This window comes from Salvelinus fontinalis, chromosome 24 (assembly GCF_029448725.1).
Source record: "Salvelinus fontinalis isolate EN_2023a chromosome 24, ASM2944872v1, whole genome shotgun sequence".
NCBI classification, from domain to species: domain Eukaryota; kingdom Metazoa; phylum Chordata; class Actinopteri; order Salmoniformes; family Salmonidae; genus Salvelinus; species Salvelinus fontinalis.
Genome location: NC_074688.1, coordinates 1,872,501 through 1,900,329, shown reverse-complemented (window position 1 = coordinate 1,900,329; position 27,829 = coordinate 1,872,501). Strand labels below are relative to the sequence as shown.

The 27,829-nt window shown below is 44.7% G+C and overlaps 1 protein-coding gene across 6 annotated transcripts in view; it reads right to left on the bottom strand.

Annotated features, from left to right (window-relative positions):
* Positions 1-27,829, bottom strand: part of LOC129821734 (ATP-binding cassette sub-family C member 5-like) — a 51,670-nt gene that overhangs the window by 11,330 nt on the left and 12,511 nt on the right. For 5 of the 6 annotated variants that reach the window (XM_055879345.1, XM_055879346.1, XM_055879343.1 and 2 more), the window contains 18 exons: positions 24,177-24,322; positions 23,712-23,867; positions 23,188-23,332; positions 18,528-18,761; positions 17,979-18,152; positions 16,409-16,556; positions 15,434-15,582; positions 14,871-14,978; positions 14,024-14,326; positions 13,483-13,554; positions 12,592-12,716; positions 12,181-12,253; positions 7,001-7,204; positions 6,638-6,781; positions 6,372-6,468; positions 5,593-5,777; positions 3,338-3,484; positions 2,332-2,461 (listed from right to left, as the gene is read on the bottom strand). In XM_055879345.1, the coding sequence (XP_055735320.1) occupies positions 2,332-2,461; positions 3,338-3,484; positions 5,593-5,777; positions 6,372-6,468; positions 6,638-6,781; positions 7,001-7,204; positions 12,181-12,253; positions 12,592-12,716; positions 13,483-13,554; positions 14,024-14,326; positions 14,871-14,978; positions 15,434-15,582; positions 16,409-16,556; positions 17,979-18,152; positions 18,528-18,761; positions 23,188-23,332; positions 23,712-23,867; positions 24,177-24,322 (2,740 nt within the window). The remainder of the gene's footprint in view (positions 1-2,331; positions 2,462-3,337; positions 3,485-5,592; positions 5,778-6,371; positions 6,469-6,637; positions 6,782-7,000; positions 7,205-12,180; positions 12,254-12,591; positions 12,717-13,482; positions 13,555-14,023; positions 14,327-14,870; positions 14,979-15,433; positions 15,583-16,408; positions 16,557-17,978; positions 18,153-18,527; positions 18,762-23,187; positions 23,333-23,711; positions 23,868-24,176; positions 24,323-27,829) is intronic. The other variant, XM_055879348.1, reaches the window with a different exon arrangement.

Sequence of the window (27,829 nt, the reverse complement as noted above, 5' to 3'; positions counted from 1 at the left end):
TTGCATGACATAAGTATTTGATACATCAGAAAAGCATAACCTAATGTTTGGTACAGAAACCTTTGTTTGCAATTACAGAGATCATACGTTTCCTGTAGTTCTTGACCAGGTTTGCACACACTGCAGCAGGGATTTTGGCCCACTCCTCCATACAGACCTTCTCCAGGTCCTTCAGGTTTCGGGGCTGTCGCTGGGCAATACGGACTTTCAGCTCCCTCCAAAGATTTTCTATTGGGTTCAGGTCTGGAGACTGGCTAGGCCACTCCAGGACCTTGAGATGCTTCTTACGGAGCCACTCCTTAGTTGCCCTGGCTGTGTGTTTTGGGTCGTTGTCATGCTGGAAGACCCAGCCACGACCCATCTTCAATGCTCTTACTGAGGGAAGGAGGTTGTTGGCCAAGATCTCGCGATACATGGCCCCATCCATCCTCCCCTCAATACGGTGCAGTCGTCCTGTCCCCTTTGCAGAAAAGCATCCCCAAAGAATGATGTTTCCACCTCCATGCTTCACGGTTGGGATGGTGTTCTTGGGGTTGTACTCATCCTTCTTCTTCCTCCAAACACGGCGAGTGGAGTTTAGACCAAAAAGCTCTATTTTTGTCTTATCAGACCACATGACCTTATCCCATTCCTCCTCTGGATCATCCAGATGGTCATTGGCAAACTTCAGACGGGCCTTGACATGCGCTGGCTTGAGCAGGGGGACCTTGCGTGCGTTGCAGGATTTTAAATCCATGACGACGTAGTGTGTTACTAATGGTTTCCTTTGAGACTGTGGTCCCAGCTCTCTTCAGGTCATTGACCAGGTCCTGCCGCGTAGTTCTGGGCTGATCCCTCACCTTCCTCATGATCATTGATGCCCCACGAGGTGAGATCTTGCATGGCGCCCCAGACCGAGGGCGATTGACCGTCATCTTGAACTTCTTCCATTTTCTATTAATTGCGCCAACAGTTGTTGCCTTCTCACCAAGCTGCTTGCCTATTGTCCTGTAGCCCATCCCAGCCTTGTGCAGGTCTACAATTTTATCCCTGATGTCATTGTGGAGAGGTTGGAGTCTGTTTGATTGAGTGTGTGGACAGGTGTCTTTTATACAGGTAACGAGTTCAAACAGGTGCAGTTAATACAGGTAATGAGTGGAGAACAGGAGGGCTTCTTAAAGAAAAACTAACAGGTCTGTGAGAGCCGGAATTCTTACTGGTTGGTAGATGATCAAATACTTATGTCATGCAATAAAATGCAAATTAATTACTTAAAAATCATACAATGTGATTTTCTGGATTTTTGTTTTAGATTCCGTCTCTCACAGTTGAAGTGTACCTATGATAAAAATTACAGACCTCTACATGCTTTGTAAGTAAAAACCTGCAAAATCGGCAGTGTATCAAATACTTGCTCTCCCACTGTAGGCACACGAGACACCTGTCTGATCTGTCTCAGTGGACTAATCCATTGCGGATGCCGCGGGGATGGCACACCAGTATCACCAGTAGTACATTTACTGTTAAATCCCATAATTTCGAATTACAATGTTTGTTGTGGTAATTTCAATATATTATTATTACAGTCTTACCGTTGTCATCGTTGGAGTGGACACGTTGTTTGCAGAGCACACAACCTAGGCTACACTCGTGAGCAAAGAGTTTGTATATTTCATTCCATTTACGAGTTGTCAATTTATTAATTGTCTTTGGTTTGGAGCGCTCCAATCAAACTTGAGTAAGGACATGCACTTAATTACGCATAGAAGTAGGCCTAGGCAGGCCTCTGGAGTGTCACAGCCAGTCGTGACTGGGAGACCCACGAGATGGTGTTTCTTCCGACACATTGGTGTGGATGGCTTCCGGCGTTAAGCAAGCAGTGTATCAAGAAGCAGTGCGTGCTTGGCAGGGTCATGTTTTGGAGGACGCTCTCTACCGTCGTCTCTTCCGAGTCCATAGGGGTGTTGCAGCGATGGGACAAGACTAACTACCAATTGGATATCGCGGAGTTGGGTAGAAGAAGGGGTGGGAGGCCCCAGTGCACAACTGAGCAAGAGGACAAGAACATTAGAGTGTCTAGTTTGAGAAACAGATGCCTCACAAGTCCTCAACTGGCAGCTTCATTAAATAGTACCCTCAAAACACCCGTCTCAATGTCAACAGTGAAGAGGTGACTCCGGGATGCTGGCTTTCTAGACAGCCCTCTGCCTTCTAGCTGGCCCTCTGTCCAGTGTTCTTTTGCCCATCTTTTCTTTTTATTGGCCAGTCTGAGATATGGCTTTTTCTTTGCAACTCTGCCAGCATCCCGGAGTCACCTCTTCACTGACATTGACTGCTCCAGGTGGGTCATACCCTCGTCCATGTCTTTAGAGAAGCGGTTGAGGATCCGTCCAGTGGGCGTGGTGTCAAAGAACTTCATGGGGCTGCGGAGAATCTTCCTGAAGAGCTCCTCGTGCAGCCTGGACGAAGCTTTCAAAGTGCCCTGAGGGTACAATAATAGTAGTCATTCTTATTTGGGGATTTTTAAAGCAAACTTTTTCTATATCACATAGCTCAAATGTTTTAGACAGATGTGACCATACTCCACTGAGCAGAAATATAAACGTAGCATGTAAAGTGTTGGTCTCATGTTTCATGAGCTGAAATAAAAGATCCATACGCACAAAAAGCTTATTTCTCTCACATTTTGTGCACACATTTGTTTACATCCCTGTTAGTGAGAATGTATTATTTGACAAGATAATCCATCCACCTGACAGGTGTGGCATATCAAAAAGCTGGGGACAATGAAAGGCCACTCTAAAATGTGTAGTTTTGTCACACAACCCAATGTCACAGATGTCTCAAGTTTTGAGGGAGTGTGCAATTGGCATGCTGACTGCAGGAATGTCCACCAGAGCTGTTGCCAGATAATGTTAATTTCTCTACCATAAGACGCCTTCCTCATTTTAGAGAATTTGGCAGTACGTCCAACCGGCCTCAGAACCGCAGATCACGCGTATGGTGTCGTGTGGGCAAGCGGTTTGCTGATGTCAACATTGTGAACAGAGTGCCCCATGGTGGGGTTATGATATGGGGAGGCATAAAGCTACGGACAACAAACACAATTGCATTTCATCAATGGCAATTTGAATGCACAGAGATACCGTGACGAGATCCTAAGGCCCATTGTCGTGCCATTCATCCACCGCCATCACCTCATGTTTCAGCATGATAATACACTTTCTGGGGTTATACACAAACACACAATACCAGACAGAACAAGCACAACAAAATCAAATCAAATTTTATGTGTCACATGCGCCGAATACAACAGGTGTAGTAGACCTTACAGTGAAATGCTTATCTTATCCTTTACCTTGACAAATATGATGCCGCGCAGGAGTTTGAGCAGCAGCATGACACCCATAGACGAGGCGTAGACTCCAGCGTAGTGCTGCATCAGGGGGTTGTCCCTCATGCTTTCGCTCACCACCGAACTGTTCCCCACCAACACTGTGGTATTCTACACACACACAGGACAGCATATTCAATACTCAGATAAGGGAGTATTCTGAGGGGTGGTTGATGGTTCAAATCCCAGGTCAGTCAATAAAGGTGGGAGTTGACCTGGTGACAAGGCGGCTTTTTTTGGTTACTTTTTACCCCGTTTTTCTCCCCGATTTCGTGATATCCAATTGGTAGTTACAGTCTTGTCCCATCGCGGCAACTCCCATACAGACTCGGGGGAGAGGCGAAGGTCGAGAGCCATGCGTCCTCCAAAACACGACCCTGCCACACTGCTTCTTGACACACTGCTCGCTTAACCCGGAAGACAGCCGCACCAATGTGTCGGAGAAAACACTGTACAACTGGCGCCCATGTCAGTGTGCATGCGCCCGGCCCGCCACAGGGGTTGCTAGTGCGCAATGGGACAAGGACATCCCGGCCGGGCCAAACCCTCCCCTAACCCGGACGACACTGGGCCAATTGTGCGGCGCCTAATGGGTCTCCTGGTCACTACCGACCCAGGATCGAAACCGGGTCTGTAGTGACGCCTCTAGCACCGCAATGCAGTGCCTTAGGCTGCTGCTCCACTTGGGAGGCCCAGGCTAATGGCTTCTTTTTGACCCCAGGTATCTTCTGCTGTTGTGCCTTTGAAAGGCCCTTAACCCCTAAAAGCACTGAATGACAATTGTTAGAGGAGCATCTGGAAAAGCATTATATGAAACAAATTAATTGCTCTAACAGCCTCTCTCTCTGGCAGGTGAATGCATGGGGGAGGAGCTCTGGTAGAGGCATTGGGAAGTCCTTGGAAGAGCAGTTTGTCTACTGACCCTTAAGTTGCCCATCCAGCGAGCTGTTATTCAGTTCAAAGCGCAAGGTAAACAGTCTGTCTCCTCAGAGAGTGATGGAGTGCTGCATCAGATGACCTGGCCTCCACAATCAACTGACGTCAACCCAATTGAGATGGTTTGGGATGAGTTGGACCGCAGAGTGAAGGAACAGCAGCCAACAAGTGCTCAGCATATGTGGGAACTCCTTCAAGACTGTTGGAAAAGCATTCCAGGTGAAGCTGGTTGAGAATGCCAAGAGTGTGCAAAGCGTTCATCAAGGCAAAGGGTGTCTACTTTGAAGAATCTCAAATATATTTTGATTTGTTCCACACTTTTTTGGTTACTACATGATTCCATATGTTTTATTTCATAGTTTTGATGTCTTCACTATTATTCTACAATGTAGAAAATAGTAAAAATAAAGAAAAACCCTGGAATGAGTAGGTGTGTACAAACTTTTGACTGGTAGTGTACACAGATAAGATTATACTAAATCTAACCCCCCAGCAACACCGCACACACACACAGTCAATGATCAATGTCAAATTTACACATTCAATATTTAAGTATACCGCTCCCCTTACACCTGCTCTCACCACTGATTAGTTGAGTAGCTAATGTCCATATATCACTCACACACCAACACTAGTGTGTGAAAACTGTCAGTTACTAGTGTTGGGGAGTTCAACGACTACTACTCCTGAGTTATTGTCGTTACAGTTTCTAACAAAGACAACTTCAGTTTGTACTTTTCTGGCAGTTTTCCAGAATGTTGAACTTACCCCCCCCCAAAAAAGTTGAGGCGTAAACAAAGTCTAAAAAACTAATCTCGGTAAGTAATCAGGCTCTCTCTTGAAGATTGGATTTGTCAACACATTCTCTTTCCAATTCTTAAAATGGAATTCCAATGAATCTCCTAAATTGACTGAATAGAAAAGGAATTGACCCACAACCAACGGCATTGGGGAAAACTGTGATCCGGAACAGAGATTCACATCACTGTCATATCGATTTAAAAATATATCTAAACTAAATAAGACAGATCAAAGGCAACACCGTTGTAAACAATAAAGTTTATTTTCCAAATCAACACTTTTTTTTTTTAAATGTTCCAACTCAGAGTATATAAAATGGATTCATTGAAATTCAAAAGTGCCATTCACTTTCCAGTCAGATTTTCTACTCTCAAATCTAATTCGCTTCCAGAATCGACAACTACACTGAAATTACATTGACCCTCCCCCCACCCTACCACTCGATGCAAACCCTGCCACCCAATGCCACCTGTGCCACTCACCCCGCTGCCCTGCTTGATCCAGTAGCTGAGCCACCAGTTGCTGAAGGCCGTGCTGCCCACGTTGAGGACGAAGAGGGCCAGGATTAGGAGGAAAACCAGCGCTCCACCCGAGGCCTGGATGTAGACGCCGTACACAGACCAGGGAACTGAGCCCCGCCCACGCTCCTCCACCTGCATCAGCTGGCCTGGGGGACAAGGAGGGAGGGAGGGAGGTTGATTGAGAGAGGTTGCGCTGGGTGGAATCTCGTTCCCAGACACTTCCGCCCACCTAGCAGCTGGGGACGAGGTTATGGTGGGTGACATTTTCTAATTGGCAGAATAGCACTGAACCCTGCGGAAAAGCATTCATACCGATACTAATTGTGGAAAGAATTATGAACTTCACTCATATGTCCATGACAGGACGACACATTTTTTCCATAATAAACAAGTTGTGTATTAAATGCTGTCTTGTGTATTACAAGTGTGATGGTTATTTTGGTCAACTTTGCTCGTGGCTTTGTGAGGACGGTTTTGCAGACATAATGCATTGTCCTCTGTCTCAATACTCCTTAACGTGCTCCTTCTCTACTAAAGCACTAGAAGCTATAAAGGATGGATAACATTCCACCACATGGCTCTCATTCATCAAGCACTTCGTGGTTATGGCTGAGGACAGGAAGCCAATTAAAACATTTGAGATACAGCCCCACACATCCCCGAAGCACGAGCACACACACACACCAGTAGTCTGCATGCATGCACACACACACTCTGTGGCTAGTACAAGGGTTCCGTACCGTTGTCTTTGCTAACAGGCTTGTCCTTCTTTACAGATCCAGACTTTGTGTTCTCTGGGGGTTTCTTTAAGGAGTTCCCAGACTTGTTATTTGGCACCTTTTGAGGAACAATGACATGTTACAAGTAACGTGAACCACAATACAACCACAATATAGACCACACTCAATAAACATGACATATGCAAACTAAATTTAAACAAGACATCAGTGGTGGACATTTCTTTTAGCATAACAGTCTATACAGACACACACACTGTGCCTCTCACCTCCAGGAAGGGCGTCTCTCCCAGCTGTAGGTTGTTGAACATGGCTGCGTAGTCTCTATTGAGACGCATCAGGTCCTCGTGGCTCCCCTGCTCCGTGATGCTGCCCTCCCTCATGAAGATGACATCGTCGCAGTCCACAAGGTACTACACACACACACACACACACAGAGATATAATTCCCCCTCCCTGAACGTCATAAGTAAAGATGGGGCCCAACCCAAGGCCCAAGTCCTACCAAACAATTATATAGCAAATAATTGCTTCTTAAGGTTAATACAAGACCTTATGTAGCTTATCTAGACCTTCTGCTTATGAATCTTATGTAGTGCTTTGCAAACAAAATAAAATGTATTAAGTATTCACCTGCAGCTGGTGAGTGACGAAGACGATGGTCTTGTGGCGGAGCTGCTTCTTGATGGCGTTGTTGAAGATGTGGTTGCCCACGTGGGCATCCAGTGCACTGAGCGGGTCGTCCAGGATGTAGATGGCTCGGTCACTGTACAGGGCACGTGCCAGGCTGATCCGCTGGCGTTGCCCGCCACTCAGGTTGGCGCCACGCTCTCCGATCTGAGGAGACATAACAGACTCATTGATCGATTAATATAATAACAATACATATGAAGGTGCAGGGGTGGATTGGCCATCTGGCAATTGTGGCAAATGCCAGATGGGCTGGACCATTTTTCAGTTGGGTGGACTGGTTAAAAATGGACAAACACGGCCTGCCGATCCAGGTTCGATCCCGGGCTGTGTCGCAGCCGGCCGCAACCGGGAGACCCATTGGCGGCGCACAATTGGCCCAGAATCATCCGGGTTAGGGGAGTGTTTGGCCGGCATGTCCTTGTCCCATTGCACTCACACCCATTGCGACTCCTTGTGGCGGCCAAGCCACTTGCACGCAGACCTCAGTCGCCAGTTGTATGGCGTTTCCTACGACACATTGGTTTGGCTGACTTCCGGGTTAAGCAAGCAGTGTGTCAAGATCTGTTTTCCAATTTATTGCTCAATTTCTCTGTTATACTAATCTATAAATGAGCCTTTGGCTGATCAGTAGGCAACACCCAGCCCACCTACCAAGATGGGCCGTCCCGGTCTTCTGATAGGCTGAGCTCACACAAAGTCAATTTCAAAGTCAAACACGGCATCAGCAAAAAGACCTGCTCCGACTCTAATCAGTTAGACAGCCAAGATCATGGACCGTAAAAAAAACGGAAAGGGTGCCTATGAACTTCGAAAAAGCACATTCTACATTGTCACCTCACTCAGATCGTACTATCGTTTGGGCAGCTAAAACCATGATTTGGTCACACATGATTGCTGTAATGAAAGATGGTGCCCTGCCCCTGTGCCTGTTTTGCTGTGGCCCCCTGCTGTAGATATATATTTTTCTCAACAGCTACTATTTTACAACCAAGATATTTGATATGGCTTTGAGATTTGGAGCGGCGCTCACAAGAAATGCGCAACGGCCATTGCGAGGGCATAGACCTATAGGTGTTATGGGTAGTAGCCTTCAACTGCAAAGTTTTATTCGGACCACAAATATAATAATGGATGAACGCATGACTTCTACCAGCAGTGGGTATTATTTAGGAGTTAGCTATCTAGTTCATGTTTTGAGTTTGACCTTCCTTGGGTGATGAACCCCGACCTAATTAGCCTATGATATTAGTTAGTGCACATAAAGATGTCGTCAAGTCAGTTAAAATGTTATTTCTTACGTGCGCCAAATACAACAGGTGTACACTTCACCCTGAAATGCTTACTTAAGAGACCTTTCCAAACAATGGTCCCATGTTTCATGAGCTGAAATAAAATATCCCGGAAATGTTCCATACGCACAAAAAAGCTAATTTTGCTAAAATGTTGTGCACAAATTTGTTTACATCCCTGTTAGTGAGCATTTGTCCCATGCCAAGATAATCCAGCCACTTGACAGGTGTTGCATTTCAAGAAGCTAGTTAAACAGCATGATCAGGGGCCTCCCGGGTGGCGCAGTGGTCTATGGCATTGCCGTTGCAGTCTCTGGGTTCGCGCCCAGGCTCTGTCGTGACCGGGAGGTCCGTGGGGCGACGCACAACATTGATGTTAACATTATGATCAGAGTGCCCCATGGTGGCGGTGGGGTTATGGTATGGGCAGGCATAAGCTATGGACAACGAACACAATTGCATTTTATCAATAGCAATTTGAATGCACAGTGATACGGTGACAAGATACTGAGGCCATTTGTCCATGTCGCAAGGATCTGTACACAATTCCTGGAAGCTGAAAACGGCCCAGCCTGCATACTCAGACATGTCATCCATTAGGAATGTTACGGATGCTCTGGATCGACGTGTACGACAGCGTGTTACAGTTCCCGACAATATCTAGCAACTTCACACAGCCATTGAAGAGTAGTGGGACACCAGTCCACAATCAACAACAGCCTGATCAACTCTATGTGAAGGAGATGTCACGCTGCATGAGCTCGACACATCTTGGTCACACCAGACAACTAGTTTTCTGATCCATGCAGTGGTGTAAGGTACTTAAGTAAAAATACTTTAAAGTACTACCTTAAGTAGTTTTTTGGAGTAATCTGTACTTGACTATTAATAGTTTTGACAACTTTTACTCTTAATTTTCTTCAGTAATGTGGTGAAGTATGTACTTTTAACTCCATACCTTATCCCCTGACACCCAAAAGTACTAGTTACATTTTGAATGCTTATCAGGACAGGAAAATGGTCTAATTCACACACTTATCAAGAGAACATCCCTGGTCATCCCTACTGCCTCTGATCTGGCGGACTCACTAAACACAAATGCTTCGTTTGTAAATGATGTCTGAGTTGGAGCGTGCCCCTGGCTATCCGTAAATACATTTTAAAAAACTAGAAAATGTGTCCATCTGCTTTGCTTAATATAAGGAATTTGAAATGATTTATACTTGTATTTTTGATACTTATTAAGTACATTTTAGCAATTACATTTACTATTGATACTTAAGTATATTTAAAACCAAATGTTTTTAGACATTTACTCAAGTAGTATTTTACTGGGTGACTTTCACTTTTTCTGGAGTAATTTTTTTATTAAGGTATCTTTACTTTACTTTTGACAATATGGTACTTTTTCCACCACTGGATCCATGCCCCTACCTTAAAAAAAAAAAGGTATCTGTGACCAACAGATGCATATCTGTATTCCCAGTCATGTGAAATCCATAGATTAGAGGCTAATTAATTCATTTCAATTGGTTGATTTTCTTGTATGACCTGTAACTCAGTAAAATCTTTGAAATTGTTGCAAGTTGCATTTATATTTGTGTTCAGTATAAAAAAGGAAATAGTAACACAATAAAATAAGAATAAGGAGGCTATATACAAGGAGTTGTGGTACCGAGTCAATGTGCAGGTGTACAAGGTAGTTGAGGTAATATGTACATGTAGGTAGGGGTAAAAGTGACTAGGCAATCAGGATAGATAATGAACAGAGTGGCAGCAGCATATGTGAAGAGTGTGAAGGAGTGAATGTGTGTGGAGTCAATATATATGTGTGTGTTTTGTGTTTGTGCTGCCTGTGTAAGTAGGGTTGTCTTGGGTCTGGGTGTAGGGTATATGTGTGGGGAATGGGTGTGTGTATGGGGGGTGAGTTGACAGCGCGCGCAGTGATGTGGGCTGTTGTGGATAAAATGCCAGTGCCAGATTCTTGTCCCAGTCCGCCCTTATGAAGGTGCTCCAGTTGAAGATAATATCACATCCTTTAAAAACAATATTGAGTACAGCCAACATCCCTGATTGGCAGCAACCTTGATTTAGGCACCTGTTGCTCATTTGTGTTACATATAAATGCTGTTTAAATGTTGAACCCACACACTGAACGCTGTTAAGCCAAAACGTATGTGTATGCTACCCTGATGCAGTGAAAAACAACACATTTTATGGGACATTTCTAAGTGCCGAGTAGGGCTGTTGCGGTGACAGTATTACCGACACACCAGCCACATGAGTCATGACCGCAGTAAAATTCCACGTGTTTATAATTTTAAAAAAAAGGCTAATTGATCATTAGAAAACCCTTTTGCAGTTATGTTAGCACAGCTGAAAATGTGTGCCCGATTAAAGAAGCAATAAAACTGGCCTTCTTTAGACTAGTTGAGTGTCTGGAACATCAGCATTTGTGGGTTCGATTACAGGCTCAAAATGTCCAGAAACAAAGACCTTTCTTCTGAAACTCGTCAGGCTATTCTTGTTCTGAGAAATGAAGGCTATTCCATGCGAGAAATTGCCAAGAAACTGAAGCTCTCGTACAACGCTGTGTACTACTCCCTTCACAGAACAGCGCAAACTGGCTCTAACCAGAATAGAAAGATGAGTGGGAGGCCCCGGTGCACAACTGAGCAAGAGGACAAGTACATTAAATGTCTAGTTTGAGAAACAGGTCCTTACAAGTCCTCAAATGGCAGCTTCATTAAATAGCGCACGCAAAACACCAGTCTCAACGTCAATAGTGAAGAGGTGACTCCGGGATGTCGGCCTTCTAGGCAGAGTTGCAAAGAAAAAGCCATATCTCTGGCCAATAAAAACACAAGATTAAGATGGGAAAAAGAACCCAGAACACTGGGCAGAGAAACACTGCCTAGAAGGCCAGCATCCCAGAGTTGCCTCTTTGGACAAATCAAGATACCAAGCATGATAAACGCTTAAACCATAGGTTTTAAATCAACTTGTGAATTTGATTGAATATATAAAGCTATGACCCCTCTATTTTATTGTAATGACATGAAAAACATTTGCAGATTATTATCAATGACTTATCAACAGTTGTAACAAGAAGTCCAGTGTTGGAAATCCTAACTGGTGCCCTAGTTTATAGAAAGACCCATATATGTTCTGATTTCTAAGTCATTCTAAGGTTTGTATAATTCACTAAAGTTGCCAAATAACTCTAAATCTAGCATATAGGACCTGTTTCAAATGATCACTTGTACGCTCAACATAGCCACTTCATTTGCACAGTCGCTCCGTAATGGGAAAATATTATTTCTATTTAATTCTTCTTACTATAAAATCATATAATATACAATAGTGGCACGGGACTTATAAGTATATCCTACTGGCTAAATTAACTAGCCTACAGCATGGCACATAGCCAGACAAAATACATTTAAGGTCAACTCATATTTTGTTCTTCTAAAACACATTTTCCTCATCATGCTTCTTTAGATCTGCCTAAAATAAATAATGGATTTATTGTGATGGTGTATATTAAAATGGATTTATTAGACTTTTTAAAATGTAGATGTTCCAAAAGGCCCTCATTAGTGGCTTGTATGAGGCTTGAATGCATGGAGGCCTGGAGATGCTAAAAGTGTTTATATTAATTAAACAATCAATTACTGTGATACCGACAGTCATTCGCATGACACCTACCGGCTGACAAAATGTCATGACTGCCACACAGCCTTAGTACGGACTATAAAACATTTTCTCATCTAGACACAATAAAGCCCAAAGTAGTATTTCCATGGTGGATAAACAATTCATAATGCTCACCTCAGTCAGATCGGCGTTGGGCAGGATAGCCAGGTCAGGTCTCAGACAGCATGCACTCAGAACAGCCTGGAACCTGGAAAATACACAGTGGAATTATACTTCAGAGCTATATTGGGTAATGGATGAGCGCCTTAGAAATCACTATGTACATTAATGCAAATCGATTCTCACAGTAGTATCATTCCTGTGGCCTGTGTGCTCCAGTGGTCAGTGCTGTGGACCCCAGCACACATGTACAGGCAGCCTAGGCTACCAGTGTCGGCATGGGTTTGAATACGACCCTCTGCCCTTTTGACTCTCAATCTCACCGAGCTTTCTGGTCTCTTCACTGTCCTACTTCAATGAAATAAATATATATTTGAACCCCCCCCCCCCCCCCCCCAAAAAAAAACTGTAGTTTCATTCCGTTACCTTTCCTCCTCGTACTCTTTCCCAAAGAGGATGTTGTCCCTGAGCGTGGCATTGAGGATCCAGGCCTGCTGGGCCACATAGGCAAAGTCCCCATTCACCGCCACCTTGCCCTCCAGCAGAGTCATCTAAAGGACATAAAGGTCACAGGTCAGAGGTCACTACAGGGCATCCTCCAATCATTCACTTTCTCCGTGGTGAAGTTTGCCCCTAAGTACAGATCTAGGATCAGCTTCCACTCCACAAATTTTAACCTTAATCATTAGTGGGGCAAATGCAAAACTGACCCCCAGACCAGCATCTAGGGGCAACTTCACCCTAAAACCATTCACACCCGGGGGGTTGTATTGAGTGAAGTGAAACGTTCACATAGAAATGTGAACGATAGAGCCGACAATTCCCCATTCTACCTGACAAGGCAATCTTGTGTTCTACATAACACAGTTACGTCTAACGTTCAGTAAAGTTGCACCCTCTCCAACAGGCCCCAGGGCATCATCCAGCTTAGTCAACGGATGTCTATAGAGTAAGGGAGGGCCACAGGGGCTGCAGTGTGTGCCTGTTATTAAATTGGTGTACAACAAGAGCCAACAAGAGTTTACACCATATCTCTTACAACAGGGGGCTGTTGCTAAAACAGTACTTTTCTCTACACTGGACGTGTATCGTTTGCCGTTTGAGCAGAGCGCATATCACTTTATTAAGTTCTCTCAGGCGTGAGCTGCACGTCGGATTCTTAAAAATAGAACCAGAGCGTAATTTTACGCTGAGCAGCTCGAGCCTCTCACGGAACTGTCCTGCTTACAGCCAGGTTTAATTTGAATGAATAGGAGCGCCTCACGCTCTGCTAAAATGACACGTCCAGTGTAGCAGGCCTGTTAAGAGGAATCTTACCTGTCCAAGGATGGCAGAGATCAGAGAGGTCTTCCCACTGCCCACGCTTCCACAGATCCCAGTCAGCTTCCCCTGGAGACACAGGGTAGTATGGTGGGTATTTGTGTTGTACAATGTACACATTGGCAGTAAAAAGATGAATCGCAGTGCACAATAAAACTAACTCAAGTTCATGATGTTTTCTTACCCCTAGTTTTAGCCTATAAATAGAGGCCTGAATTTTCCCTGGTCAGTTAACCACAATAACTCTTCAAACTGTACGGCTCATTTGCCTTTCAACCATACATAGATACGAAGACCACAGTCTTATTTGACTTTTTGCTGAACATGGGATGCATTCCAAATGGCACACTATTCCCCACCTACTGTATGGGCCCTGGTCAAAAGAAGTGCACTATATAGGGTAGCATTTGGGACGCATGCCATATTCTTTGACCTCCACCACCTGCTTCAAACCACTGAATGTGTGCACTGTTTACTACTGTACGTGAAATGTTTTCTGTCCTTTCACAACCACACACTCCCATGGCTAGTTAGCTACCTGCCGAACGGTGAGGTCCACGCAGTGCAGGGTCCTCTGCAGCCGCTGGCTGACGGAGAGGATGGGAGGGATCTCCCCCACTTTCAGCAGACGCCCTGCCTGCTCCCCTGCCTCGTCCTCATGGGCGGGCCTCCGGCGCCTGTGCCTCTGGGTGGAGCCAACCGAGGGGGTGCCGCGGGGGGTGGGCTGGGCACTGTGACCCGCCGTCTCCCAAGCTAAGCTGGCGCCAATCATCTCCACGGCAACCTGGGGGTTCAGGGGCTTGTCCCGGATCATCTCCACCTCCGCCATCAGGAACAGGCTCTGGTAGGCATGGGAGAGAGGAGAGAGGCGTCAGAGAACAAACACACACATTACAGGCTCACATGCATGTCGGAGTCTAGTCACGATGACAATGTCAAGGTCATTGATGTCAAGGTTCAAGCAGTTCAAACCTATCTATTTGATTTACGTAAGGCTCTTTCATTCCACTGCATCTAAAGCCGCTTGGCACCGCATTGCCCCCTGCCAATAGTTCCGGGAGGTGCTGAAGTGTGTCTGTGTACGTGTGTTCTGAATTGATGTGGGTGTGTGTGTGTGTGTGTGTTTCTTAGAGGACCGAGAGGGGGATTAGGAGAAACACAGCCCCTTCCTGGTCCAGGACAAACACTTGTCCTGCCAACATACCCAGACACAAACACATCCCACTTACATTGCACAGAGCCAACCAGACCAACAGACAGGCAGAACCAACACATCCCACTCACATACCACACAGAGCCAGATGAACAGACAGCGCCAGACAAACACGCGGTGGCAGACAAACAAGACAGCGACAGACAGCGACAGAAAAAGGGAGAGATCTTACCTTGAACCTCTCCATGGCTACTGATGCTTCTGACAGGGACTTGACAGAGAAAGGGGTGACCTTCAAGGCAAAGGTCATGGCATTGAAAACAGTCACCACTGTAAATGCCTGCGAGGGGAAGAAAGATCCAACACCGTCCATGATTTGTTTCAGTAGGGCAGACCTAGTTGACCGGCTTCTGTCAGTCAAATCATCCATCAAATCCTGTCCTGGAGAATCCCCCCCCCCCCCCCCCCCCCTTAACGGACTCAACAACCCAACTACCAAATAATATACCCCGCCTGTTCATAATGTTGCTGTATTTGGGGGGTGAAAATGTTGGCTGTATCAAGCAATATGGTCATTGCCTCAACATGCCTTTCTTCTCACTGGCAGGGTTGGAGTGTTGCTTACACCTATTCAATACTCTCAGATCTACTGGAGTGTCTAGGGTGGATCAAACGGCACCTTATTCCCTATTTAGTGCACCATAGTAAAGCCCTGGTCAAGTCTAGTGCACTAAATAGGGAATAGGGTGCCATTTGGGAGGCAGGCTGGGATTGGACCAGAGACCTGGTAGCTACCTGAGCGGCGGTGAGGTCGTAGCCCAGCAGCATGTGAGTGGAGAACGTGGCAACGCTGGCTATCACCACGACGATGGGAGCCACGCCCACTGTGATGCTTTGGAAGTAGCCAGTCCTCTCTAGGATGATGCGCTCCTCCTCTCGAATCCCTGCAGGGGCAAATATATCCGTCAGTCAGACAATCAATGAGTCAGTCCGTCAAACAACGAGTCAGTCAGTCAGTCCGTCAGTCAAACAACGAGTCAGTCCATCAAACAACGAGTAAGTCAGTTCGTCAGTCAAACAGCGAGTCAGTCCATCAAACAACGAGTCAGTCCGTCAGTCCGTCAGTCAAACGAGTCAGTCCATCAAACAACGAGTAAGTCAGTCAGTCAGTCAAACAACGAGTCAGTCAGTCAGTCAGTCAAACAGCGAGTCAGTCCATCAAACAACGAGTCAGTCCGTCAGTCAATCAACGAGTCAGTCAGTCAGTCAGTCCGCCAGTCATCCAACCAGCCAGCCAATGAATAAGCCAGCCAGCCAAACAATGAATCAGTTAGTCAGTCAGTCAGTCAAACAATGAGTCAGATATTCAGTCATCCAACGAGCCAGCCAGCCAGTCAAACAATAAATCAGTCAGTCAGTAAAATAATGGTCGTATCCCATGCATACGACTACAGATGGAAGTCGACAGGAAAGGTGCATTTTGCTAATTGTTTATCCCCATAATGCAACACAAATTTGCAAGGCGGTGACCAACGTTGGGCAGAGACTTCACAAAACTTATCAGCTCGAATGCGCCCAATGAGTCAGCCAGCCAGTCCGTCAGTCACTAGTCTTCATCTAAGAAGATTGACCTGAGATTAAAACACCAGATCACATCTGATATTCTGCGCAGATGACTGCGAAAAAGTTTACATGGAATACCACTAGTCATTCAGTCAGTAATCAATCAACCAGCTAATTGATCAATTAAATCTCACACACGGCACTTACTGCGCACATCCTGGGAGAAGGCCTTGACCCAGGCATACATCTTGATGAACTTGATGTAGTTGAGGATCTCGTTCATCTTCTGGACCCGACGGTCCGTCACGGCCACGCCCTTCCTCCTGAAGTAGGCCGTCAGCCTCGAACTGAACATCTGCAGCAGGGAACAGAGAGGAAGGTTATGTCTTTTCACTGTTCTGTATGTTTTTTTGTTTGTTTATATCCAAGTCTGCATGCATGTAGAGTACCAGTCAAAAGTTTGGACACACCTACTCATTCCAGGGTTTTTCTATATTTTGACTATTTTCTACATTGTAGAATAACAGTGAAAACATCAAAACTATGAAATAACACATATGGAATCATGTAGTAACCAAAAAAGTGTGAAACATATCCAAATATATTTGAGATTCTTCAAAGTAGCCACCCTTTGCCTTGATGACAGCATTGTACACTCTTGGTATTCTCTCAACCAGCTTCAACTGGAACGCTTTTCCAACAGCCTTGAAGGAGTTCCCATATATGCAGAACACTTGTTGGCTGCTGTTCCTTCACTCTGCGGTCCAACTCATCACAAACCATCTCAATTGGGTTGAAGTCGAGTGATTGTGGAGACCAGGTCATCTGATGCAGCACTCTATCACTGTCCTTCTTGGTCAAATAGCCCTTACACAGCCTGGAGGTGTGTTGGGTCATTGTCCTGTTGAGAAACAAACTATAGTCCCACGAAGCACAAACCAGATGGGATGGCGTATCACTGCAGAACGCTGCGGTAGCCATGCTGGTTAAGTATGCCTTGAATTCTAAATAAATTACAAACAGTGTCACCAGCAAAGCACCCGCACACCTCCTCCATGCCTCACGGTGGAAACCACACATTTGGAGATCTGTAGACCTACTCCGCGTCTCACAAAGAAACGGGGGATGGAACCAAAAATCTCAAATTTGGACTCTGCAGCAGAGGTAACTCTGGATCTTCCTTTCCTGAGGCGGTCCTCATGAGAGCCAGTTTGATCATAGCGCTTGATGGTTTTTGCGACTGCACAAAGTTCTTGAAATGTTCTGGATTGATTGACCTTCATGTCTTAAAGTAACGATGGACTGTCGTTTCTCTTTGCTTGTTTGAGCTGTTCTTGCAATAATATGGACTTGGTCTTTAACCAAATATGGCTATTGTCTGTATACCACCCCTACCTTGTCACAACACAAATGATTCGCTCAAATGAAATAAGGAGGAAATAAATTCCACAATTTAACAAGGCACACCTGTTAATTGAAATGCATTCCCGGTGATTACCTCATGAAGCTGGTTGAGAAAATGCCAAGAGTGTACAAAGCTGTCATCAAGGCAAAGGGTGTCTACGTTGAAGAATCTCAAATATATTTGATTTGCTTAACACTTTTTGGGGTTTCTACATGATTACATACGTGCTATTTCATAGTTTTGATGTCTTCACTATTATTCTACAATGTAGAAAACGGTCAAAATAAAGAAAAACCCTGGAATGAGAAGGTGTGTCCAAACTTTTGACTGGTAATGTATGTATGTATGCGTGTATGCATGTGGGCTGCTCACCATAGCAGGGTAGAAGAGGATAAAGACTGCAGAGCCCAGTAAGGAGGTGGGCCCCAGTATAGCCAGGTTGTAGCCCATCCCCAGCACAGCAATAAGAGGCCCACCTGCCAGCAGACTGCCCACCGCCGCAGCCTCAAACATCCGCTGGCCGTCGTTAGAACACATGTTGATCAACTGCAGAGAGAGCAACAGAGAAAGCGAGAGACACTTACAGCAGTACAGAACTACGCCATCGCTATCTCTTACTCTGCGTGCACATGTATTGTGTTGCAAATCATGTGTTTTGGCAACAATAGCAGACTGTTTTTCCCTTGCTAGCATTGTATTAAAGGTGTGTCTCAAATACAATAAAAGGAGTGCTTGGCACTTTCTCATTCACACTAACGATAAGCAACATCTGAAAACCCGAAACACGGTGTAGTCTAAATGGGAGCTAGCATTATTGTGAGGCTAACCATTATCTCACCCCTTTCCCCCCCACCCCATCTCACCTGCCCAGTTCTCTTAAAGAAAAAACATTTGCGTGAACGCTCTGTCTGGTGACCTCACCTGTCCCATGGATTTGTCTCGGATGCTGCGGAGCCGCAGGATCTTGTGGAAGGCCATGGTGAGGATGGCTCCCCGCAGGCGGGTGCCTGTGCGGTAGTTGAGGGCCCAGGTGAGCGCCAGTGACCAGGAGCGGACCAGCTCGGTGCACAGCAGCCCCACGACCAGCAGCAGGCCGTAGGGCAGGTCGGGCTCCGCCTGCTCTGTGTACTCCAACAGCCGCTTCACCACAAAGGCCTAGCAGGAGAAGAGAGGGCAGGAGAGGACGGGGATGAGGAGAGGGAAAGATAAGAGCACAGGCCACATGACTGACAGCAGCCCCATGTCCAAGAGACATCTACATCACCACCACTGCAGTCATTATCATGGACATCCACTAAATCAAGACTAGCTAAAGCCGTCATGCCACGACTACTGATAATCATCTGAAGAGGGAAACTAAACAGGATCTACTGCTTTGAGATAGAATACGATTTTTCTTTAGTTTCAGCTCTCACCCTTTACCTCTGTTGGCCTTTTACTAAGATTTTGCTAAGATCCTTTAAAAGAGAACGAGAGAAACAGTGAAAGATTTTGACACTGCTGTCTTTTTTTGGCACAGAGACACAGAATCGCATTCCAACATATAATTTCCTATTGTTTGCATTATCATGTAAGCGGATTCAAACATTCAGAGATGATACATTCAGACATTATACCTACAGTCACAGCGGGTATTGGGGCCATTCAGTTGTTTAAATGTTTAAAAGGCCTGGAAGTTAACGTCAGCAGACTATACAGACGGAGAGCGACAAAGCATAACGAATAGGGGGGGGGGAAAGTGTTGAATCTCGCACACACATACAGACACACACACACACACACACACACACACACACACACACACACACACACACACACACACACACACACATACGATGTACCAACAATCAATTCCACATTAAAGTTAATCAGTCCACAAACAGGGAGTGTCAGCAAACCTACATTGTTGATAAATGCATGTTTTATTGAAATAGGCAAAAAGAAACCGTGAAACCATGTGTAAACTATTGTTTTAAATTGCACAAACAGCACTCATGTAAAAATAATAATTAGCTGATCAGATGCAACAGGAAAGAGTAACAAACGCAATTCACATTAGAGGCAGATGTTCAAGTCAACAGAGTCTTTTGTAAGGTATAGCCTCAGTTTTTATTTAATTTTTTACATTTCTAGTCCTCTGGGTTGAGATATGTGACATCTCATATTTAGTTGCGTCTCCCCTTAGGTGATTGTCCAAAGATCCAAAGAGGGGGAAGGAAGGCCGAAGCCCCTCTGCCCTGCCTCACTTGCACTGATCCGACAGGAATGGTGTTCCAACAGCAGATCAGGACAACAAGGCTTTTAGTGAGAGGGGATTATGAGGCCCCAAAAAGGTAGAGTCTGTTGATACAAGTCAAGTATTTTTTTTCACCCCCCCCCCCCCCCCCCCCAGCCTGAGAGGTTAAACAGTCCAACAACACCTCGCATTTAAGGGGAAAACCGGTCCGATTGTCTGAGACACTAATATGAAAGTCTGACTGATCATTTGGGTGGAAGTTTCGGTTTAACAGTAGATTTTTATCAGCAATAAAACAAAACAGCATTGGACATTGGAAATAAACATCAAAATAAAAGCAATGTTAACAACATCGAACAGCATTTTACTGAGCATTGTGGTAACCTATCGATTCTTTTTATGAAGAGATTTTTTATGAGAGAGAGAGAGAGAGAGAGGGGGGGGGGGAGAGGGCGAGCGAGAGAGAGAGAGAGAGCGAGAGACAAAAGCGTTTCAGAGAAAGATCACTTTTGATCCATCCCCGCATGAGAAACATGCCCTTACCTCTCCGGCTTTCTTCCCCCGGGGTCTCTGCCCGCTTCATTCTCTATTTCTCGCCGAGGGGTTTAAACGGACACCCTGTGGAATCTGAAGAACAGCCTCTGTCACACGCCACCTTGCATGGGGGGGAGCAGTGAGCACAAACACTTGTATGCCATGCCCTCACCCCACCCCTAACTGCCCATCCATATTATCTTCCCAGCTAACAAATTTTGGCTTACGTTCTAGGAAGAAAAACAATGAGGTTGTGGGAAGGTTCCTGAACCAACACAACATTGCCAAAACGTTGTAAGCAAATTATTTTTCTAATTACCAAAGGAGAACCACGAGGAAACGTTACAGGAACATTCTGTGCTAGCTGGGTTGATTTAACCTGGGTGAGAGACACAGGTGTGTTGCTGTGCTGCTATAGTAAGAGCAGATGAGACAGTAGTTGGGTTGCAAAATTCCTGAAACTTTCCAAAAGTTCCTAGGTTTTCATGAAAATTCAGGTTCCGAATTTTCTGGAAAACCTGGGAATTGTGGAAAAGTTTAGGGAATTTTGCAACCCTTCACATCATAGAGGTAGAGACAGCTCACTGTGTTCCCTGTGGAAGAGAGGAGGATGACAGAGGCTATCCTAGGAAAAAATGGGACTGATTAACCCTAACACCTGGGTCGTGTTCATTAGGACTGAAACAGAAAACTAAAATTAGCATTTCTTATCGGGCAAGTCCAGGTAGTCCCTCCCTGTTTGTCCGTTTTCTTCCATTTGGTACCTAATGACCACAACCCTTCCCTCTAAAGCCCCTGTTCTCATCTAGGAGAGGCCTACAAACACCAGAATAACATTAAAAAACAGCTGTAGGATGGACAATTGCAACAAGTGTCATCTATCAATTCACAGAGACCCTCCAGAGGGTGACGGACAGGAGTACAGTTTCTGACTAAATGCTGTTAACTAAAGAACAACGATTCACAATTTCCATAACCCAGAACATTTCCTTAACATCTCCATAAGCCACACAACGGATCCAAAATGACACCATTGAATGGAAAAGAAACAGAATTGAGTGGGACTGGTACAAACACAAAAACAATAACCTATCCAATAACTCTGCTCCAGTATCCAGTTCATTTGTTTCAAATGAGTCGTCAGTAAGGCAATTTTAAGACCCCAGTGTAGCCCTTTACACTCATAACCATATACGGGTTGAAAATGGCAGAGTTGGACACTGTTAAGCACCTAAAATTGGAACGCAGTGGCTGTACAGTAACTGGATACAGCCCTTAGCCGTGGTATATTGGCCACATACCACAAACTCCCGAGGTGCCTTATTGCTATTATAAACTGGTTATCAAGTTAATTAGAGCAGTAAAAATAAATGTTTTGTCATAACCCTAACGTCATTTACAAACTGGGTGGTTCGAGCACTGAATGCTGATTGGCTGACAGCCGTGGTATATCAGACCGTAAACCACGGCTGTCAGCCAATCAGCATTCATGGCTCGAACCACCCAGTTTATAAATGACGTTAGAGCTCAAGCTCAAGCTTCCCAACGCTGTATGGGTTTTGACTGACTGCCTCTCTGAACTTGAGCACCGCTCACGACAAGAAGTTGCCCCCATCCCTCCCGCTAATTGCGCAACTTTTGATCAAATAAAATGGTTGTCTGAGTGAGGGGAATGCTGTAAATTAAGAGGACTCGGAGGACTATAAATACCGCTTTGATGTCATACAAGCAAGCCAAACACCCGTGAGTCCAAATGTGCACTTCACATTTCAATATCATATATATATAGTGTTTCGATTACTATGTCTGATGTACTGTTACAAGATGACACGACGTCATACCATGGGTTGTTCTGAAGAGAATGAGCCTAAGTTTGTCTATTGTGGGAAAAATTCACTGCGGCATACGCACCTGGATGCACTCCTTTCTATGTACACTAAAATGACCATCCGTTTCTCGGAATTGCCTAGCGAAAGCCTAAAACTGAGATCTTATTTTATAACTTAGCTAGAACAAGCTTTCAAATTATGCCCACCTGACCCAGATTGCCATTTATAAAATGGGCCAGATTTGGATTGTGTAAACAACAGTAATTGTGTGATGGCAGGGATGCAGGGTTGTGTTCCAAACAAAACAACCACAAGTGTGCTTGCTCTAGTGCATCAATGGCACAGCTAGGAAAGCTCAAAAATACTATTCTTTGAGTCATAAAAGTGCATTGAAATCATCTAGGAACTGCCCACTTTGGAGAGGTGTGTGGCCCCTTGGAAACACTAGTTAGACCCCTTACTCAGACCCTTGTCATTTTTTTTCCCTTATGTTGCATCTTCCCCACGAATATTCTTATCATGTTACTGAATGTAACCAGCGTGTTTTTCAGACTTCGCTATCAACAAATCTGGGTGAAAAATACAGTAAATCTAAAATGCATATAAAAATCAACAGTGTAATGTTTGGATTCAGTCTCGCGTCAGGCGAAAGATTGTGTACTCAACTTTGGTCCAAACTCTTACCTTTCAATAGCTACCGCGCTTATGCTTTTCATATTTCTGGAAGAAACATTTCAATTTAGCCCCGTCCACATAGGCCAATTCCCACGGCGAGTGTAAAGGGTTAACATTGAGACGGAAGAATCTTAACACACGTAACACTCACCTGTAGGCCTCAGCCTTGACGGAGGGAAGGGGACAGAGGCAGGGGATTGACACACCCTGCTAATAACATTTGAGAGAGCGAGAGTGAGAGAGAGCGAGAGCGAGCTACTGAAAGACAAAAGCCTCCACAGGGGAAGGATGAGATGACGTTACTTACTGGGCCACTGAAGCCGGCTAGCTGGGTGACCATGAGGCAGAGGATAGAGAGAAGCAGGCGCGTCCGACAGAACGCCCAGACCACACCGCACAGGGAGGCCTCGTCCCCTTTCGCCCTGCGCTCCTCCTCCCACAGCCCGGCCAACCTGCGCACACAGGTGATCACACCACAGTCGACCAACAATCACTCATTCTATTCTCCCTCTACTAAGAGTCAAGACTGGAATTGTCGTGCCGGAGTCAGGCACCACATATGGGTACGAATCCCGTCTCAGCCTTTTCTGTCTTCCTCTGAAACTGTCCCCCCTCTACAATCTGATTATCACTGTCCATAAACTGGAACTGTCGAGAACTCCGACCTAAAACGAGACCAAAACTCAGGTGTAACAAAAAGAAGACCGTTATAATGTTGAAAAATAAGACCGAGACAGAGACCCAGGCCAAGCACAATCTTGGTATTTTTATATAAACTGTCCTTGGAAGGGTGACCTTTATGACCCCGTATATGCAGCGATCAGTACTGACCTGCGGTGGTTAACCTCGCAGCTCTCAAACTGGGACACGGACCACACATCCTCCAGCAGTAGCTGGCCTTTGCGGTGGGCGTGCACGGCCAACGGGGTCAGCCAGTTGAAGGTCATGAAGGAGAAGAGGCCCGCGTTGTCCACTGGGTGCTCGTGCCTGTGGGGGGAGTGGGGTGGAGTTGTGGGGGACAGATAATTTAGAGAGAGGAACGTCTACACTGGTACAGCAAGAGGAGTCTCCCTCAAGATGTCCTGCTTAGTTATTCCTTGCCACCATGTTGCTGCTTGCTCTTTGGTGGTTTAGGCCGGGTTACTGTAAAGAACTGTGTGACAAATATTATTTAAAAAGGGCTATTTCAATAGAGGTGAGAGAGCACCTATACCTAGGACCCAGTCTTTCCTGACCACTTGGCCTGACAAGGAAAAACTATAGGCCTTAACAACAGTGGTGGTGCTGCTTGCTTACTTGCTGGTGGATCGGATAGGTTTGAGGACGCCAACGCTGTGTTGGTATTTGCTCCGCACTGCTTCCTCCTCCAGCTCTTTCATGTAGGGAGCGCCACCGTCCAGGGACAAACCGCCCTCTGCCCTTGCTGCCGTCTCCAATGCATCCTGGGATTGATTGAGATAAATGTATTGTCGATAAGAGAAGATACATTTTAAACATTGACATGTTGAATTATCAAGAGTTGGATGCATTTAGCTTGTGGCGGACGTTACAGCCGTACCACTTTCTCCCACTGAGACTAGAACCTGGGACCTTTTCATCCAAATGTAACAGTATAACTTTAAACCGTCCCCTCTCCCCGACACAGGCGCGAACCAGGGACCATCTGCACACATCAACAACGGTCACCCACGAAGCATCGTTACCCATCGCTCCACAAAGGCCGCGGCCCTTGCAGAGCAAGGTGCAACACTACTTCTAGGTTTCAGAGCAAGTGACGTAACTGATTGAAACGCTAGTAGCTAGCCATTTCACATCCTTTACACTCACCCCCCTTTCAACCTCCTCCTTTTCCGCAGCAACCAGTGATCCGGGTCACGGCACCAATGTAACAGTATAACTTTAAACCGTCCCCTCTCCCCGACACAGGCGCGAACCAGGGACCCTCTGCACACATCAACAACGGTCACCCACGAAGCATCGTTACCCATCGCTCCACAAAGGCCGCGGCCCTTGCAGAGCAAGGTGCAACACTACTTCTAGGTTTCAGAGCAAGTGACGTAACTGATTGAAACGCTAGTAACTAGCCATTTCACATCCTTTACACTAACACGTGACCACCCTCCTAAAACTCCCTTAGCCAGTTGCGCCACCAAAAGGGATCCAAATTAGCAACAAGTGGATAAATCAGGCTCAGGAGTGAATTTACAAATCTCCATCCGTTATACTTGCACTAATTTATTTTTGTCGCATCAGTGCCAACTAGTTTGCTGACAGTACATTTGCTAAATTCACTCAGACATGACTCGAGAGGAAAATACTGGTTTACAGTCATCAAGTATTAAGTAATCAGAGAGGGCAGAGAATGCAGAACATTGTGGATACATCCCAAATGGCACCCTAAACCATACATAGTGCACTACTTTTGACCATAGCCCTAGTCAAAAATAGTGCACTAGGTTCTAGTATTGTTGTGAGCCGTTCTTAAAAAGCCACACTGGCAGATTAAGCACAAGAGCCACAACCACGGGTATGATAAAACGTTTATTTTTACTGCTCTAATTACATTGGTAACCTGTTTATACTAGAAATAAGGCCTCCGTGTTGCGTATGAACAGCCCTAAGCCGTGGTATATTGGCCGTATACTGTTAATTAAAGCTCCCAATTCACTGCTTTATTGACAACGTTTCGATCCGAAACGGATCAGGTCAAACACAGTGTTCACATACCAAAAAATATTCACCTCACATGACCATAGCGGACATGACGCACGGCGTGCGCAAAAAAAAACGTTTGAATATCTCTAATTATTAAATAACAAAGAACATAATATATATTTACAAAATGACCAAGTGGGTAACCTGGAAGGCAAGACAAATCAAAGTCAAGTAACATATTCAGGTAAGAAACGGTCTGATATCAAACTCTTGGTTCAGGCCTCTAGGAAACATGGTACACAAACGGTGAATCCAATAAAATGATCTTCAAAATAATAGATTATCAGTATCTCTGCCTCTCCTAGGAGTCTTAACATGTTCGATGCCAATGCATCTCAAAGAGATAATGTTGTGACGAGCCTCCATGAATTGGCACCGAATTATGCTGAAGCGTAGATTTTTTTTTTTAGAAGAATGTGATTATCAGCCCTAATAATCCATTCTTGCGCCATATCTGACTCTGGAAACGCAAAATTGATGACGTGGTTCTATTCCAGGGCACAGCAGGGGTACTTCATCATCAATGATCTTTTGCACATCAGTATTTCTACTTGCACATCCTCATCTGCACATATCACTCCAGTGTGAATTGCTAAATTATAATTACTTCGCCACTATTGGCCTATTTATTGCCTTATCTCCTTACTTCATTTGAACACAAATGTTTCTATTGTGTTACTGACTGTACGTTTGTTTATCACGTGTAACTCTGTGTTGTTTCTGTCGCACTGCTTTGCTTTATCTTGGCCAGGTCGCAGTTGTAAATGAGAACTTGTTCTCAACTGGCCTACCTGGTTAAATAAAGGTGAAATAAAAAGAAATAAACCCACTTGGTCATTTTGGGAATATATAGTATGTTCCGGAAACATTACATGCACCCATCTCATTGTTATTTAATAATTAGAGATATAAAAATGATTTTTTTTGCACCCCAAAAAAATGTGCGTCATGTGGTCATGTGAGGTGAGATGTGTATATTCTGGGATGTGAACACTCAGTGTGTTTGACGTGACGAAGATCCGTTTCGGATCGAAGCGTTGTCAAAAAGCGGTGAATTGGGAGCTTTAACAGTATGCGGGCCTTCTTGTTCAATACTAGTATTCTTTATTAGCCCAGCATCTATGTTTTTAATGTTGTGCGTACGACCACAAACTCTTTATACTGGTCATATACCACACCCCCTCGTGCCTTATTGCTTAATTATACCATGGCATTGTTGAATAATCGTTTCTGATTGGATTGAAAGGCATTATAGAGCGTTTACCCCAAAATTTACCCCAAAACACACAGTATGTTGGCAGTGGAATTCAATGGCTATAGTTCATTCTTACATGTTTTTGGCTGCTTTTGAAAGCAAAAGTTAAACTGAAAACATGATTGGCAATGTTGAATTTTATTGTCATAATAGGAAGCTAGAACTGATGGTTTGGTTAACTAAACTAGCAAGTCAGTTTACCAAGGCAACTGCTGTCGCCATCTAGTAAACTTACTAGCTACTTTAGTGGAGCCACACATTTCTAGAGGTGAGGGGAGTACTTTACTAATAAGCAGTGGTGGAAAAAGTACTCAGTTGTCATACTTGAGTAAAAGTAAAAGATACCTTAATAGAAAATGACTCCAGTAAGAGTGAAAGTACCCCAGTAAAATACTACTTGAGTAAACATGTGAAAGTATTTGGTTTTAAATATACTTAAGCATCAAAAGTAAATGGAATTGCTCAAATGTACTTAAGTAAAACCATTTCAACATTTCTTATATTAATCAAACCAGACCACACTTTTTTATTTTTATTTTTAATTAACGGATATCCAGGGGCACACTCCAACGCTCACACATAATTTACAAACAAAGCCTTTGTGTTTAGTGAGTACCAGATCAGAGGCAGTAGGAATGACCAGGTATGTTCTCTTGATAACTGTGTGAATTCGACCATTTTCCTGTCAAAATGTAACAAGTACTTTTGGGTGTCAGGGAAAATGTATGGAGTAAAAAGTACATTATTTTCTTTAGGAATGTAGTGAAGTAAAAGTCAGCTAAAATATAAATAGTTATAAATAAATAGTTAATATAAATTGTGTTTCTATCTCCTGTCTTGGCAACTTGGTCTCAAAGCATTTCGTATTATGTCCGGAAATCAAATCAAAATTTGTAATCAATTTATAAAAACGTACTAAATGTTACGAATTCTAGCTAGGTGACTAACGTTAGCTAGGATAGGAGTTAAGGTTACATTT